Raw genomic sequence first — 18161 nt, 5'->3', positions numbered from 1 at the left:
ATAATAATTTTAACATTTTCGGTAATAAAATAATATAGATGTCTGTAGAGCTACGCTTACCAGGGGGCTTAGTCAAGAAACAAGATGCCTTAACAGTAGTATATTATTATGTAGAAAGTCATAAACTAAATTTATATCAAAATTTGTCGACATGAACTATCATTTTTATACAAATTTAGTTTTTTGTCTTCATACACTACTGTTAAGGCACCTTGACTAAGCCCCCTGTAATCGCTAATTCTATGTTTTTTATCCATCTAAAAAAATCTAAGTAAATTATTCTTCATAAACAATAAGTATTTTACGATAAAAGAAGTTCAAGTTAACTCTTTATGCTTTCTTGCAGGAATATTGGACAATTTTGTGTAAATTGGATCGTTAAAAACCGCTAAAAAGAACATTGAATTGGACGTATTTGTATCATTGTTCATTTATTTTCGCTATTCCGTATTTTCCCTCGCAAGCTCATTAAATTTACTGATCCGAGAAAAGTGTATTAAATTTATTTTTTATTCTTCTACTTTATGAAGTAGAATAATACAAAATCTCTTAAGCAAATTCATTACATTGTTTACATAGCGCGACGTTTCGACGGATGACAGTGACATGCTGACAACTATGGTCTTAAAAATTGATTAGGCTTCTCTATAACACTCAAAATATGGAAGTAATAATTTAAAACCATTTCTTTTTTCACAAGAACATTAAAAAAATGTCTATAATATTTCTTATTTACAGGATGGTTATAAAGACGAAAACGAGTCATTGGCATTCTTTCCCTGATAATTCGTCTAAAAGAAGTCAAGTTTTTCCATCTGTGCTTATATATAGGTAAGTCTCTAAAGTCTAATCTACTATATAAAAATAAGTCGGGTTTTCCTTCCTGACGCTATAACTCCAGAACGCACGAACCGATTTCCACGGTTTTGCATTCGTTGGAAAGGTCTCGGGCTCCGTGAGGTTTATAGCGAAGAAAATCCAGGAACATTTTCAACAGAAAAGCGGGATCACCAAACGAAATGTTACATAAAACGAAGCCATCTGGTGGCGAAACAGAGTTCGCCGAGTTTGCTAGTACTTTATAAAAAAAACATCCACTTAATGCTGCCAATTGACGAAAAGGCCGATAGGCGTGTTGTCTATATGCGAATAAAAAATAATCACCCTGTCAATGACAAGCGGGTAACCGTCAGACTGCAGACATTGTAGATTATCAAAGTCAAAACTCAAACAGTAAACGTCAAACATTCATAAATTTTTTATATTATATCGGCTAGATTGTGGCAAAGCTGAAAAAATTAAGTGCAAGTTAAAAGATGCTTTCAACACGTAAATAATGAATAATTTAGTCAAATATATAAACAATTAATTTTAGTTATAACATAAAATAGAATAGTCCTTGGAACTTTACTTGTAAAAGTCCATAACATTACGAAAAAAAATAACATCTGTGTATACAAAAGTGTTGTGAAAACTATTAGTTATTTTCTTAACATTACCACAAAATAATTGACGCCAAGATGACGGATACAAAAACTATTGCTATGCCTCATTCTAATGGCTTAAATGATAAGTCTAAAGAGTTACAAAATGAAATTCTGATGGAAAAGCTCAGGTCTAAAACATCACAATATAAAAACTTAACTGAAACATCTAAAGCAGTTCGCATGGCTCTACTGGTATGTTATAATATTCCATACTTTTAGATTAGAATGTTCCCGTTAATAAAATATGAATGAATAATAATTATTTTGGTATTTGGTTAAAAGTAAAAGAATAGTAAAAAAGTAATATTATTCCAGATTTAAATATATATGTTTTATTGCAGGACAAAAGATGGGCTATAGATAGTGCTGACAGAATAATTCTACAGAAATGCCTAGATAGCTTACAGCATTGTATCAAAGTTAGCTCACTTCAAAGTCTTATTGAGCGGCTTGAATGCTTATCAAGACAACTAGGGTATGTGATATTGCTTCTAAATATTATCTAGACCTACAATATCCTATTTGATTGCTCTATTGATATAAAGGACCTAAAGTAGGTCTTATTAACAGTTAAAAGTTGATATTATGATTTGCACACATTTTTTGGTTGTATTAAAACACGTCATTAATTCCCCTAAAAGCTCCTTAAGGATTTTACTTACTAGTTAATACAAACTACTGATATAAGTGGATTTCTCTACAACATACAAAAAGTGGATTCTGTGCTCAATATCACAACATTGTCATACTTAGATATAGAGGTATTATAATATTTTCACATTTATAATATATTTCAGGTTAAAATTTGTTGTTGGAACATCTGGAGTAAATCTTTTTATATCTTCTGACATGTTCTATTTAGAAATATTGGTTGAATCATCTGGGAATGTGAAAGATGTCAAAATACATCATGAGGGCAAGGTAAAATAGCATCTTCAGCTTTACTCTTCATACATGTTGATATAAAAATTACTTAGTGTCACAAAACTCCACTCTTTTTAGGAAGAGTGAAGAAGTTTGCACAATGTTTTCAAAGCAGTTGTTGAGAAAATTAAAAAGATATTTTAATATGACCTTCACTGATACAGATTTTTTCTTAAATACAGATTGAACAACAAAGTTGTGAAGAGCTAGTACAGTGTATTGCAAGAGGTGATTTTGCTGACTTTACTGCACAACTTGAAGGGCTTACAGCTGTCTACCAGTTAAATGCAGAGAAGAAGGTATTTTTAATTTCAGTGTATTTCTTATAATAATGAAATGCTGAGAACTTACTTATGCTGACATAAGGTTTCCTCCGTATATTATCATTTACCATATGTTTTCACAAAATCCTATGGTAAACAGTCAATTTCTTATCACAAACTACTGATACTACTACTGATTTTAGGGTCTGTTTCACAATGTACGGATAAGTTCTACATAAGTTACAAATTAGCTATTTATTACTTATTGGTAGGATAAACACTATTGTTGCGTTTCACGGCTGTCAGCTAGCGCTATTCGTCACATAAAGTCCATCATAAGTTATGAGTCCGATGAATGTCAAATAGCACAATTTATCTTCCAAATAATTTATGTGTTGCATAGCTATTTGGTACTTTATCCATACATTGTGAAACAGACCCTAAGTGGAATAGAATTTATATATTTTTTATTTAGCTATTTAATTTCAGGTAAAATGTAAAGCATTCAGTGCTTTGCAAAGTTTAGAAGGAGACTTATGCACAATGAGGCAGCTGCAAAGCTTCATAAAAGATCCTTGGATGCAAGTACATAAAAGTCCTATTGGTTTCCTACAACGGAGGAAAGGAGGTATAGCAAATTATTTTTCACTTATGCTATATTGCAGGACGGAGGGATTCCTGTGTTTTAATACCTATAGGAATATGATCACCTATTTGCCCTAAAAAATTATCAATGAACAAACCCAGATATGTGTCTGATTGACAGACTGTTTGGTACCTCAATGTTTTGTAAAATAATAATTAGTATTATTTATAGTTTGAGCAACATAATCTAACACTTTTGAAATTAGGTTATTAAATCAATACTAAAGTCTAGGGACCACTTGGCCCTAGCATACCTATTATGGGTCTCCGGAACAAATCACATTCTCATTAAAAATATGTTTTAAATGCAATTAAATATATATTAAATTACATTTAAAACATATGCAAATGAAAAGTACTTAAGTAATCTGAACGTTATAATAATTTCAAATATAAATGCCCTCTATCCTTTCAGGACACGCAATGCGTTTAACATACTTCGTATCGCCCTACGAACTGTTAGACAAGGACAAAGGACTTCAGCCCCTTACTTCGGAGTTACTGACAGACGGTCGTCCGTCTCCCTCTAACGGCCTTACGTCACTCATCACTCCCAGTCGCACGCTTATAGGTCATTCAGCCCTAGTACTATTGGAGGGATCAGCGGCTAATAAATTGCAACTAGATCCTATTATTTCTAGTGGACAGCGAGTTGGGAAAGGGTAAATTTTAACATATATTTAGTGCTTAGTGAAAGTAAGTTAAATTTATGTAAATAGTTCTATCATTGTTAATACATAACAACTACTTAGCATATTTTTCACTTACATTGATTGATTTCAGTTATTATTAAAATTAAAGCAATTTGTTATTGATTTTTAGCTTAACTTTTGTAACTTACAAGAAGAAACTGCCAGAAACAATATCTGTTTCAATATGGTTACTAGATGACACCCATGTGCCCAACATGACTTTAAGTGTTGTTGTAAAATACACCTTAATACCAAGTAATAAAGACCATTACGTTTCACGAGAATTTATAATAGTTCTTAATTCAAAAATCCACAGCAACGGTCCCGTGTACGCACAACTGGTGGCACAGAACAGTGCGATGTTGCCAGCCTGCTTCACGCTCAAGCTGTCACATCCAACGCCGCTATGCGCTGGACTGGCCAAGCTCATTCATGCCACTACTGAGGTAAAATCTATTACCCTACCTAGTGATATTATTACCTTAGTTTAATACTTGAAAAAATATATAATGAACGGAGAATGCGTAGTCTTAAGCGATTCTTATCAGATAGACATTCTATGTATGTATCACCAGAAAAAAATACACTCATTTTATGACCAGTAAAATTATAATAAAATTTTGTTGATGAAAGTAAATGATACTAACTGAACAAAATTGTGGAAGAAGGATGCTATTCTGTCCTCCGACCTAAACGGAAGATCTTCGAGCAGTCTAACCAGTGTCTGACCCAATCGCCACAGTGGCTAAGGTTGAGATGTTGTATATATCATTAGTCGGAATAACTTTGCTAGCGCGTTTCAGGGTATGATGTCATCGTACCGATTTGTAGGTGTCGCCTACCAATTGTGTGTTACCTAATACATAGACATACACATAACATTTATTACTAATAAAACACACACACAGAAACACACAAAATAATAATAATCAAACAAAATATAAAAAAGAATGAAAGATAACTATTTTTTTTTTTAAAGAACAAGGTACGTTTTAATGCGTGTGTTTTGTGGTTGTGATTGGCCCTGGCTAAGTATCATGCTGAGGAGCAGACTGTTCCACAGCGCTGGTCATTCTGCCAAAGACCACAGCAGCTTGTTTGCGTCTCAGACGCAAAAAAAGAAAAATAATGTAATAATAATAATACTTAGTAGAAAAATTTTTTTTAATAAAAGTTAGCAGTGTAAGTAATGAAGTCTTGTGTACAAGTATATATAGAAAATAAAATTAAAAATAAGAACAATTGTTAAGAAATAGATAAATAAATATTTTTGGGTGGATTAAAAACTAGATTACGAAAGTATAAGTACAAAAACCTTTTTTTTCATAGTTGACATGACATTTGACAGGTGGAAGTTGCGGGTGATTGGTCGAACAGTAAACCAATGTTGGGACTGATCGCTCAACAGGCGTACAATAGTCTAGTTCCAGGAAAGATCATCGAGTTGAATCTAAGTAAAGGATTGTTTGTGGTAAGATATTTTTAGAAGTCGAAAAAAAAGCAGTATTTGTTTCTTGATATTCCTTTAAAATAGGCTTGTAGGTGATCACCCTTATGTGCCTGACATAAATCGGTTGTTAGGTCTATGGCATGCCAGATTCACTACGATGATTTCCTTAACCTTGCCAAGATAAATGTGCACGTGATTCGAACGTACTCATGCGGTACACTAACTTTGTTATGAATTCGATAAACGATTTTTAAAGGAATTCTAACACAACTACTCTATTTTGAGTAAACTGAATGTCTGAATTAATATGATATTCCAATATTGAAATTGCGGATTTTTGAATCCTTTACTAAGAAATTTACTTACGAATGTATCATGTATGTACGACCTCAGAGTTAACGTTTTAGTCCGTTCCATTCAAGCCACTAGGCCATTTGTTATTGTTGTTTTTTTACAATTATATTTTATTTAAAAATATCAATTTAAAATTTCGCGCCTTCTTGATGTTGCTTTCATAATTCACTTTGTTTTCGCTTTGACTTTCGACTTTACGAGTTACAATTGTTATCTTTTATATTATTTTAAATAAATTATATTTATTGTCTTCCTCTGTCGGTACAAAATTCTAATACAAATAAGTATCGCAATATAGCGAGGAAATTCTGCTAGCGTTAAAGGTACACTGCCATAGGGACCAAACTTTTAAGTTATTATTATTATTACTATATAGGTTAAGGATATTGTAAAAACCACATATATGTCACCGTAAAATTGTAAACACCGTTAGATTGTAATCTATCTCGCGAGATTGTAAACTGATTGATACTTGTTTGTTAATTCGTTTGTTGTCGAATGTAACTTGATTGTTTTGATGAATGTAAATTATGTATGTAAGTCATATTATGTCATTTCCAACACTAACTTAGTTATCATTTAAACTTCTTTGGTCAATCACAGAATAATTTTACTTCCCAACAATTTCATATAACTAATTCTAAAGCTGTGAGTTACTTTCAACACGACATCAATTTACATTCATCAAAATAATCAATTCAAATTCGACACCAAACAATATGGTGGCGCGGGGCATATTCCGTTCAACCAATCAGCGCGCGAGGTGCGATCCGTTTCACAATTTGACGGTTTCACTTCGATAGATTACAATCTACCGAATAATAATACGTTAAATTGTAAGCAGTACGCTGAGGTTCACAATCTTTCGACAGTTTATAATCTCGCGGGATAGATTACAATCTACCGAATAATAATACGTTAAATTGTAAGCAGTACGCTGAGGTTCACAATCTTTCGACAGTTTATAATCTCGCGGGATAGATTACAATCTAACGCCGTTTACAATTTTACGTTAACATATACAGATCTTAATAAAATAAAAAATGTGTTTATTCATTATAACAACGCATTATAATATATAAAATTTGGGAACCCATTTAAGTAAAAATTACATGTGTCAAGGTTCCCAGCTATTTCATAACAAACTTAATAGTTAATTCCATAACAGTTTGTTTTCTGTTTTTTTTTTTAATAAAATTTAGATTTTTACTGTTTTTAACATCTTTTAAACATATAAATTGAGAACAATGATTTTATCGTGAAATTACAGAAGCTCCCAGACCAATGGCAGTGCTATTTCCTCTGTGAGCGTCGTGGACTCGAAGGATGTGTGGTACAAAGCATTCCCTTCACTCATCCCTCGCACGTACCGCAATTGCTCGCCGCGTTACGTCAGCAAGCGTTGTTCAACGCCCTCATTGCGTCATGCGTACGCGCACAGACTAAACATGGTGAGGACAGGACCTTACTAATTACTATTATTTTCTAAATACTATTGTTATTATTGTGTTTTAAGATGTATAAAAAAAATATTAATTTGTGAAAAGTTTTATTTAGGATTTTATTTATTAATAATGTGAGAGGTATTTACATCAAAGAAAATGACGACTATTAAAAGTATTTAGTAACAATATATCTATCTATAATATAAAAATGAATCGCAAAATGTGTTGGTAAGCGCATAACTCAACAACGCCTGGACCAATTTGGCTAACTTTTTTTTAATAATATTCCTTGAAGTACGAGGATGGTTCTTACGGAGAGAAAAATTAAAAAAATTGAGTCAAAACGTCTAAAAACAACACTTTTCTATATTCCCATACAAAATATTCGTAATAATACTTAAAAGTCAATTTGAACTTTAATACCATATCATAAAGTTCAAGTGTTAGTGGAGGGGTTCCGGAAAGGTAAATTTTTATTTTTTGACATAATGTATTTGTTGTCTTATCAACTTTCTTTTTTTTATCTTACTAGCTAGACCGGTGTCCCAAATAGCAGAATAAGTATTTAAAAAAAATAAAGAATAGACTGTTAGGCGGTACGATGTTCGCCAGGCCAGCTAGTTTAAAATAAAAATAAACTTGAATTTATTTTCTTTATTGGGGCCGTTCAAGTATTAGTAAGCACTGTAGTGGCGAGGGAGGGTTCTTTGATTTTCTTATTAGGTGATTCAACGTGACGTCGAAAGAAATTATTTACAATATTATTATATTATATTTTTTACAATGTAAAAAATACACATATTCTCCACACATGTCTATGCTTGAAAACGAAATGCATTTTCGAGGATTCCTACAAAAAATTAATACGTTTATGTACTATTAACTAAAAAATATTTTTGAGAGCTTTGCTTACTTTTGCTGACAAGAGGAGGGAGGAGGGGGGAAATTGCAATAAATCTGCTTACGTAATACTTGAACGGCCCCATTACTCAACAAATTAATTTTCAGTTGTGGACCTGGAAAGCGTACTAATGTTCGAAGTGAGTGCGTTGTCATGGCAACACATTTCGATATCCCTCGAACACCCGTTAGACGAGAGTATGGCAACGGTTGAACTAGAATTGGGCGAACCGGCAACGCCGCGCGCCACAGTGTACACACTCAACTCGCCTGCCAGGGACCACGTTGACGACTATATCAGCAAGGTCCTTCAGAAGAGCCATTCTATACCAATCACGTTAAGGTAATAAAGTATTAATTATTTTTTTAAAACCCATATTTTTTTATATAACGGGACAAACGGCTCATCTGATGTTGAAGGCTCGCAGGTGCGTTGCTGGCCTTTTACGAATATAATAATCTATGGTATCATTTGGTTCCGAACGTCATTATTAATACGTTACTATATGAAAAGTATTTCAGAAATGTTAAATGTGTTGTTTTTCCGTTTCATCTACTTTCAATCTTTAATTATTTTGGTTTTCATCAAAATTAAACATTTATATTAAAATTTAATATTGAAATAGAAAAAGTCTTATTTATTAATATAATTTTTAAAAACTACAATGTAATCATTGTAGTTTTTATAATTTTTTTTATAAAAATTAAAATTATATCTTGAAACCAAAATTTTTGAAACTTTCACTTCTACCACGTGTGTATTGCACACATGTTTTTTTATTTATATATATCTTAATATAAACCACCCCAAACGTTGTTATAACCGATATTTTACAATAAAATAACTTTTATTCAGATCATTGGTGAATATCTGGGAGCGGGAAGCGGCAGCGAAACAAATGAACGGCGGCTACTCCGGTCTCGAGTCGAATTTTAGCTGTGGCCTGGGGGGCATCGACCCCGGGGGCGACCACAAGCCCTCCCCTTCGCCTTCCCCGTCGCCCCACAATCGAGCCCTTTACCCCTCTTCTGTCTCGCATCCGCATCAAGGAGGTGAGTATATTGTTACGAGCTAGGGGATCGGATAGAAAACGCCGTAGAATTCTTAAAGAGTATATTTTCATACGTACTTGCTATCTCTTTCGCACATTGCTCCGTCCTTGTCGTACGGCGTTCTACACTACGGCGTGCTCGGTTTAAATAAATAAATAAATAAATCCTTTATTTGCAATGATAGTGGTACAAAATAAAATAAAACAACAACAAGAAAAGTCCGCACAATCAGCCATACAATAACAGGCATGCAAATGTCATATTAAGAAGTCATTTATGAGTAATTGTTAAACTTATATTCTAAATACTCGGTTACGCTGTAAAAGCACCTTGACTTTAAAAATCTAATCACCTTCCCCTTGAAAACATTACATGGCAGTGATCTATAATTTTTAGGAAGGTGATTAAATATTCTCACAGCCATGGCGTAACAATTCTTCGAGTATAGCGCGGTGCAACATGCAGGCACCCGCAGCCGTGTTGGATCCCTTGGTATATAAAAGCAAGTTTCTTTGTAAGTTTTAAAGAATTGTGGATGCTTCTTGACAGTCATCACTGCTTCATAGATATACAGACTTGGTACTGTCAGAATACCCAGTTCGTGGAAAATTGGTCTACAACTTATAAGGGGTCCAACGCCCATGATAGCCCTAATACATTTTTTCTGAGTAATAAAAACTTTACTCACATCTACCGAATTTCCCCATAAAAGGATACCATAGCGCAAAACTGAGGCAACATAGCCGTGATAAGCAATAATTGCTGCGTGTTTTGAAGCCACTTTGCGAGTTCGACTCAAAGCAAAAACGTTAAAATGTGTTGTTTCCAACTAAGATTTTGGTCTAGTGTTAAGCCTAGAAACTTGGTTGATATAGCTTCTTCAATTGACTCGTTTTTATAATTGATTTTGAGGTTATTAGGTCTGCAATTATTATAATTCCGAAATTGTATAAAGTTGGTTTTTTTTACATTTACACTTAAATTATTAATTTCCAACCATTCCGTGACATTTCTTACTGTTTCATTCAATAATGATTCGTGGTTACGCGTAGTATCATTCGACACGACCACTGAGATATCATCCGCATAAAGAATGCATTTATTACTAACCAAATTCGGTAGATCGTTAATGTACAGAAGAAACAGTAATGGGCCCAGTATGCTCCCTTGAGGAACGCCTTTATTGCAATCTATAGCCACAGACTTGTACCTCCTTTCAATATGTTTAGGAGAGGAAGTATGTGTGATTTCAACATATTGTTTACGACCGGTTAGGTAACTTTCAAGCCAATTTAAAGGCAATCCTCGGATTCCGTAAAGTCTACACTTTTGAAGAAGAATGTTGTAGTCTACGCAATCAAATGCTTGGCTCATGTCAAAAAAAACTACAGATACCTGTTTGCGCCTATCGATATGTTCTACAATTGCCTTAAGGAGAAAGCTGCTAGGATAGTATTTTTACCTCTTTGAAAACCGTACTGTTCCTCATTTATAACACTGAATTTGCCTAAAAAAGAGCTCAACCTATTGTGCATAAGTTTTTCCAACACTTTAGCTAAAGTTGGTATTAAAGTTATAGGTCTGCAGTTTCTAATATCCTCTGTATTACCCTTTTTAAACATAGGTTTAACTATTGATAATTTTAAAGAACTGGGAAAAATACCCTGTGTGAAAGATAAATTTATGAGATGGGTAAGGATACTTGCTAGTTGTTGTGAGGAGAATTTTAACACTTCTGTTGTTATTCCGTCATAACCTGCCGCTTTAGTATTATTAGGATTATTTATAGCTTTGAAAACTTCGTCACATGAACAAGGAGTTAGAAATAAGCTTCGAGAAGGTTCCGATCTTCCCTCTCTCTCGCGTATCATACCGTCCTTGTCCCCACACCTAGAATATTCCTTCATCAAAGGGGTATAACCAGGCCTGAAAACGCCTGACATCGGTTTTCCTGAAAAGTGTACCAATCGACTACACTTGTTCTGAAACTGCCTGAAAAAAAATTCAGCCTCCTGATAAGTTCTCTAAGTAGTAGAAAAAAATCTAGAAACATTGCAGTCAACCCGTCTTCGTAAAAATATTAATATATGACTTATTTTCTCAGTTTTTTCATCTTTTAAATAAAAATCTATAACATATTCGTAAAATATATTGTTTTAGGCGCATACCTCTCTGATCAGCAACACCACATGTCAATGATGTGTCAAGATTCGAATGACTCAAAATCCCAAATGGATGACAGAAAGTCCAAAAAACGTAAATCTGACTTGTGGCCTCCATCCACAAAGAAAGGGAAACCCGGTCTGGGAGATTTAGGCGCTTCGGACAGTGAAAGTGACAATTCTGACGGTTTTAACGAAGATGACAATACAATGAATAGTAATTCAACCAATGACGATATTGAGGGACAGGAGTCTTCAATTTCGCAGAATGATTTTACGTCAGATCTGGAACTGTCAGGAATGGATGCGGATGCCTTGGGAGGGGCCGATAATCGGACGTCGTCTGATATTGACAACTCGAACGATGGCGATGTTGAAGATATAATCAGGTATGTTTCTATTGGAATGATATTGCAACTTTACGCACTACTTACGTACGAGTTAAATTCTATTTCAAAATTGATTTATATATTACATACATAATGAAAAATCAGAAAACCTAGTCTTCCTATCTTTATTTGACACATTTTTGACGTGACGTCTTATAATTCGATGGAGCCGGCTGCACGCACGAAAAAACATGACGCATGCGGCGTTACCTCGCTCTGAGGCGATCCATTTAAGGCTTGAAGTGCAAGCGAGAGCGCGGAACGAGCGACAAAGAGGCACAATCGGCTTCCGCGTTCGGCAGCGTTAGTTCGTTAAAAAAATTACATAATTGTATTTATGCGTATAAAGAAATGTTACTTGATCAATTCAATTGTGATTTCCATTTACCTCCTCTATAACCATACAAAATATCTATCAAACTAATAAAATTACAATTTTCTTTTGAAAAATGCAACCAACCCAAGTTTCACATACGTAGTGCATCAAATACCAATATAATTTATAATACCTTAAAAGTAGTCATTTTCCTTGCACTGCCTCTATGTCTAAGTATTAAACGAAATCTGTCCGAAGTAGGGAAAAATAGTCGATGAAAACTGGAATTAAAATCTGACTATTAAAGTGACTGACTAGTGTAAGGATGTGTAACTGTACCGTCTAATGTGTTATGTAATTTAAAACAAAAAAAGTTGGCCTTTTTAAGTAAAGTTAATTAATTTAATTAATCTCGTTTCAGGAATTCTTTTCATAAGTCCGAGCACAAAAGGCAAAAAGTGAAAAATAAAGAAGTAGAATCTCGCAACAGAAGTACGTCTTCGTTGCTCCTAGATCTCACGGACGGCAAATCATATATGCCGTCTTCTGTGAGTATAACACCAATTACATCAAATTCCTCAAACCAATCCGGTTCGAGCTCAGCGTCTACTTTGTCCTCTATGCTATGTCTGGATAGAAGGCACGGGATAGAGATTATTCCTATAACTGCCGCGCCTCCCGCGGCTTTGCCCAGTTCTATAACAATAACTCCTATTACTAGTTCACAAATGAAGTCTATGGACGACCGCATACGATCCGAGAAGAAATCCAGCAAATCTGGCGAAGAACGTAGCAAGGAGAAGAAAAAGAAGCGCCGAAGAGATGATTCCATGGGACCTCCTGAAAAAGTCCCGCCGAAACAAGACCCACTTACAAAGCCTGTGTCAGTCAGTATTAAGCCAACCGATGGTTCACCATTGCAGTCGACATCCCCAAACTCTATTTTAAGAAAATTTAGTCCCAGTCCCACACACGGCAGGTCCGTATCTATAACAAAGTCCCCGACTCCAAATACCGTCAAAATGGGTAAACCCTCTGGAACATCAAGCCACCATAATAGCCCCAGACATTCTCCAGTACAAAGTAGTCCCAAACATTTGGCCGGATATTCCAGTCCAAAAAACCACACAATCTCTTCCCCTAAACATAGCTCATCCGGTTCGGGGAAACCTAGTATGTCTACATTGAAATCTGCGACGAGTGGTTCGCCTTCAGGAAAATCTGGCACCACAGGATATGACCTCACGAAAAAGATATCTAAAGACTCGTACGGATCGTCATCGATGTCTTCGAGAGACAAAGAGAAGAAACACTCCGGATTATCTTTTTCTAGTTCGGGTAGAAGTAGCCCGAAATTAAAAAATCCACTAAAATTAAAACAACTTGAAATTACTCCGGTTACGTGCGATAGTCCTGTCACTGAGCCTTTGATTTCACCGCCCAATGTTGAGGTTAACAAGTCGAATGCCCCGAGTCAAGCCCGCAACAGAAAAGGTTCTCTTAGTGCAGTCATAGACAAGCTTAAGTCTGCTCAACATTGTGGAACTGATTCAGAAATAACAACCTCCAAATCTAGTTCCTCTAGTAGTAGTAGCAAGTTCAATGATTCAAAAAACAGTTCAGGAAGCAGCAATTTAAAAATGAGTGAAAGCAAAAATCAAGAATATATGGTGAAACCCAGTTTAGATGGAATGAAGATTACTATAAATAAAACAAGAACGAAGGAATCTTCAAGTGGGAGCTCGAAATTAAGTTATTCTGGCTCCAATAAACAATCTTCTCCACAGTTGACTCCGCCCAGCCAAGGATCACCGAAAACTCACACGGGCTTAAAACCGGGAGTAATCAGTGGACCTGCGTCCAAGAAGACTCAAGTAATGCAGTCTTCTAAATCTGGTAACCTGACTCCTGGCTCCACGCCGCCTAAAGCGAATATGAGTCCATCTGAGTCTTCCAGCATTAGCGCAAGTGCTTCACCAAAAGTGCCTTACTCTAAATCATCCGGTAGCAGTAATGCCGGTATCAATTTATCGAAGTCGAGCTCTAAGTCGAGTTCGGGGTCCCCAAAAAGCAGTAGCTCTGATCTTGCCAAAATTATGCGTGACAGGGAACGCGAAAAGTCGAGGAATAAGCTTATGAGTAATTCTGAAAAATCTATATTTTCATCCAAATCTGAACGGCATTCTAGTCCGAGTGGATCTCGAGATGATGTCGACGGTGATAGATTTAAGGGTTCCAAAGATGCAAGTTTTCTGGTTGAAGGTTTAATTAAACCATTAGATACGAGCAAATTTCAAATACCAAAATTGAAAAATCAGAATCCTTCCGACAAAAACAATCCAGTGTCTCAATACGATAGTCGTTCTATGGTCAACGATTTTTCTAGATCCATGGATCAAAATAAATATCCATTTCCACACTTCGACACTCCAAACAGAAGTAGTGATCAAATGAAATCTGGTTATCCATTGAATGTTCCAAAACCTTTACTAAATATGGGTGGTGTAAGTCCAAAAACTTTGGTTACCAAAGCTGAACCGACGGATTTTTCAAAAGTGTCTGAAAGCTTAGCTAAAGGTGATAGCACACAAAGATCAAAAGACGATAGCAAAGAGTCGTATTCGGGATCGTATCCCTTAATGCCATTGGATTTTAAGACAGATATGGCAAAGGGGTTTCCAGCGCCAAAGGGAAGTTCTGAAGATAGAAAGGGTGCAGATTCTTGCATGAAACCGCCAACAAGTGGGTCTGTCCCACGGAGTGGAGCAACTACTCCACAGGAAGCGGCTGAAATGCTTTTGGACTTCTCATCGTCCTCTGCCAGTAAGGTTTCTGGAATGGTTGCGGTTAGACCTGTTTATCCGCCATCTCCAGCTCTCTTGCAGCTGTCAAAGAGTCCAGCTCCGTCACCATTAGTTGCTGCCTCCCCTCATTCAAACTCCCCTTGTATATCTGACGATGAGCTGATGGACGAAGCCCTAGTTGGCCCCGGGAAATAAGTTGGGTCAACTAATGTACAAGAAAATGTTTGTTGTGAATAAAATATATGTAAATTGTATTAAAATGAACAAGATATAATTTGTTTATTGTTACAAATCAAATGTAAAATATTATTACTCAATATCTTATTTTTACATGAGTTTATATGAACTTGTTTTTCATAATTTACTTTTGAAAGGGGCACCAATATTATACAAAAGTAATTATTGTATACTGAGTAGGGTATTCTATTTTAAGGTATTTAAGTTAAAATGTAATGGAGCAAATTGGTAATAAATTATGTACACACTAAGAAATCTCTACCATATTCAAATTTGTTTCGTTTCAACATTAAGGTAAGGTTCATACTATTAAACAAAATTTACTGTATTCTTGTCTCTATATCCCGAATTATGCTTAGTGGGTAATAAAATATATTATTTATTTAAATTATGTTAACCCACCTAATTATACATTATTTATAATTACAAATATCTATATAAACTTTCTTTAAGTTTAACATTGTACCAATGGCCAATTCCATCGAAAATTTTATAATTTTAATGAAAAGGAATTTATTGCTTGGGACTTTACTAAAAGTTGTTTCTGTAATTCGAGAAAATACAAAAGACACAGTAAAATATGTATTATAATTTGTGCTAGAAACTAAGTTCATGAGGTTAATGACGAAAAAAAATCTATAGTTGATAAAAATGGATGGGATTGGTATATGTAGCATTTATTGTCTTATTTAAAGGTTTAAAATAAACGTGATGAAATATTAATTTCTTTTATTATAATAATATTTAAATAATACACTAACTTACTAATAATAATTATAATATCTTAGAGAGCTGGGGCGGTAGAACCCGTAATAATAGGGGTAAAAGTACTGAAATCTTCTATAAGCGTAAGGTTTTTGGAAGAATCTTCTTGTTGCATACGGCCTTTGTGCCTTCCTCCTCTTTTTCAGAAAAGGTAATGGTGCGAAACCGGCAGCGGTATCCATTATTTCGTTGGGGTCTCTGTTGATGACGTCATTGTAGAAGAAGTCACCATCATTGGGTGATACCTCGCCCAAATCGAAGTCGGTCTCAGCTTCATTAAGTAAATTATACGGCGTTTTTACGTTCTCTTCAATTACGATTTCCATACTAGCATCAACGTTTTTTAAATTTAAATCAATTTCTGGTTCCGATGTCACAAAACTATTCTCTGTTGTCTGTGGGTCGTTGAAACTGTCTGTAGTCTGTGCTCCATTTTCCGTTTCTGCGATCACCTCAGCTATGGTTTTCGCGTATGCAGAGAGTCCAAAAACTAGGATTATAATTATGTGCGTCTTCATTTTTACTGGAAAGAAGTGAACTTGGTTGAGTTTTAGCGACTGACTAAGGTGCTGCACATTACGATATTTATATTTAATAATCTGGGTCGAAGAAAGGTGTAAGTTGGTTCTATTTATGTAAATAATTAGAACCTTATGAGTGATCTCATTTGTCATATCTTCGGGGCTATTTAAGTAGGGCAGTAGGTCGCCCTTGATGTTATTTTGCTCGTAAATATTTTCTTCAGATAGTAAGTAATTTAAATTTAAAAAGTTATTACGTCTAGTATTATATATTATACTAGTATTAGGATAACATATTCGATCTAATTTTAAAAGGGAGTTGGGCAAACAGATGGGTTGTCGATGTCACCGACTCACTAAAGACACTAGTTTAAGATTAAAATTATGTAAAATTTATGTCTGAAGAAAGGCTTAAATTATTATTATATTATTATTCGATCTAATTTACAAATTATTATTAACTTATTTAAGAAATTAAGTCCGAATTACTTTATTATTGGACTAAACTGCTATGGATGTCTATCGTGAACACTCAGAATCTTTCTAAATTCAGTTTTATGTCTTTAATTAGACATTAAAACTTCAGTCTTATTAAGTTTCAGCAAAGTTATAAAACTATTACGTTTATGTAACGTATTCAATTTTAATTATTAAATCGTAACCATTATTATACACTTTTTATCTCAAGGAAATTGGGTGTACCTACGTGTTTTAAAACAAAAACCCTAGTGGTAAGTTTGATGAACGTAAATTATTTAACAAATATCAGTTTTTTTTTTAGTTTTTTTTATTGGACAATTCACACCAATTGACCTAGTCCCATGCTAAGCTGGTGAAGCTTGTGTTATGGGTACTAGGCAACGAATATACATACATATTATAGATAGATAGACATATAAAAACATATTTAAACACCCAAGACCTAAGCACAATACCAAATGCTCATCACATCGATGTTTGTCTCAGCCGGGGATCGAACCCGGGACCCATGGATTCGCAGTCAAGGGTACTATCTACAACCTATCTACAACCACTAGACCAATGAGTCGTCATTAGTCAGTATGACGGGAATATATAAAAAGTCAACCTTATAGCCGTGATTATGTTTAAATAGTTACAAAAAGTTAACTCACATAATAATATGGGTATGCTTGAGACCACCTTGGGTTGTAATAAGGCTGGAAGCTCCTTTGATTCTGATAATTCCTTCTTTGAGCCCGAACTCTCTCCCGTCTCTCCTTTAGCTTTTTCATTGCAAAACGCGGCAGAAACGGATTCTGCGATTCAGCTGTTTCCATTAACTCGGAATCTATCGGCTGAGATTGAACAAAAAGTGCAAACAACAAGAATAACAAACTGAAAAGTATTCTTATCGGAGCCATTGTTTAATTTCAAAATGTTAGGCTTAAGCGTTTGACCCGGTTTAATCTTCGAAGGATGCTGCATCTTATTTTATAGGCTGATCTACGTTCCGGTGACACACATGTTTGCATTATAAAATGTACCTAACGGTTGTAATTCCGCTTCCAGTTATTGTCATCGTCATGAGGTATTTATAGAGTATGGTATGGTATACAAAGTCTATGGGGTGTTCAGACGCTACTATAACCAGAAAACTTTCATGCATAGAAATTTCACAACTTGGTGCATTCAAATTTTTTCTGATTCTTTTTTCTTTTATTAACATTGATTTAAGTTCGTCTCGCTTTTTGGAATATGCGCTTTGAATTCAAAGATAAATAAACCTAACCATT

At 34.8% G+C, this 18161-nt stretch overlaps 1 protein-coding gene and 1 long non-coding RNA gene across 2 annotated transcripts; one reads left to right on the top strand and one right to left on the bottom strand.

Annotated features, from left to right (window-relative positions):
• The first annotated feature begins 1253 nt into the window (after positions 1 to 1253).
• Positions 1254 to 15844, top strand: LOC125053623 (mediator of RNA polymerase II transcription subunit 1). The gene is made up of 13 exons (XM_047655064.1): positions 1254 to 1679; positions 1829 to 1962; positions 2285 to 2408; positions 2594 to 2710; positions 3164 to 3302; positions 3735 to 3981; positions 4328 to 4457; positions 5360 to 5482; positions 7086 to 7266; positions 8269 to 8503; positions 9017 to 9213; positions 11374 to 11764; positions 12502 to 15844. Exons 1-13 carry the CDS (start codon positions 1521 to 1523, stop codon positions 15077 to 15079), a joined length of 4755 nt encoding a protein of 1584 aa, XP_047511020.1. The 5' UTR covers positions 1254 to 1520; the 3' UTR covers positions 15080 to 15844.
• Positions 15845 to 16108: 264 nt separating this feature from the next.
• On the bottom strand, positions 16109 to 17959 carry LOC125053653. Its single transcript, XR_007117600.1, has 2 exons — positions 17541 to 17959; positions 16109 to 16409 (listed from the first exon to the last, which is right to left on the bottom strand). It is a non-coding gene; the product is annotated as an uncharacterized LOC125053653 (long non-coding RNA).
• Positions 17960 to 18161: the final 202 nt, after the last annotated feature.

Source organism: Pieris napi, chromosome 11 (genome assembly GCF_905475465.1).
Source record: "Pieris napi chromosome 11, ilPieNapi1.2, whole genome shotgun sequence".
NCBI classification, from domain to species: domain Eukaryota; kingdom Metazoa; phylum Arthropoda; class Insecta; order Lepidoptera; family Pieridae; genus Pieris; species Pieris napi.
This window is presented reverse-complemented; position numbering and strand designations above follow the sequence as displayed.

Coding starts and splice junctions, on each gene's coding strand:
- LOC125053623 (XM_047655064.1), top strand. CDS start 1,521: ATGACGGATACAAAAACTATTGCTATGCCTCATTCTAATGGCTTAAAT. Junction 3,982..4,327: donor GGACAGCGAGTTGGGAAAGG/GTAAATTTTAAC, acceptor AAAAATCCACAG/CAACGGTCCCGTGTACGCAC. Junction 8,504..9,016: donor TCTATACCAATCACGTTAAG/GTAATAAAGTAT, acceptor ACTTTTATTCAG/ATCATTGGTGAATATCTGGG.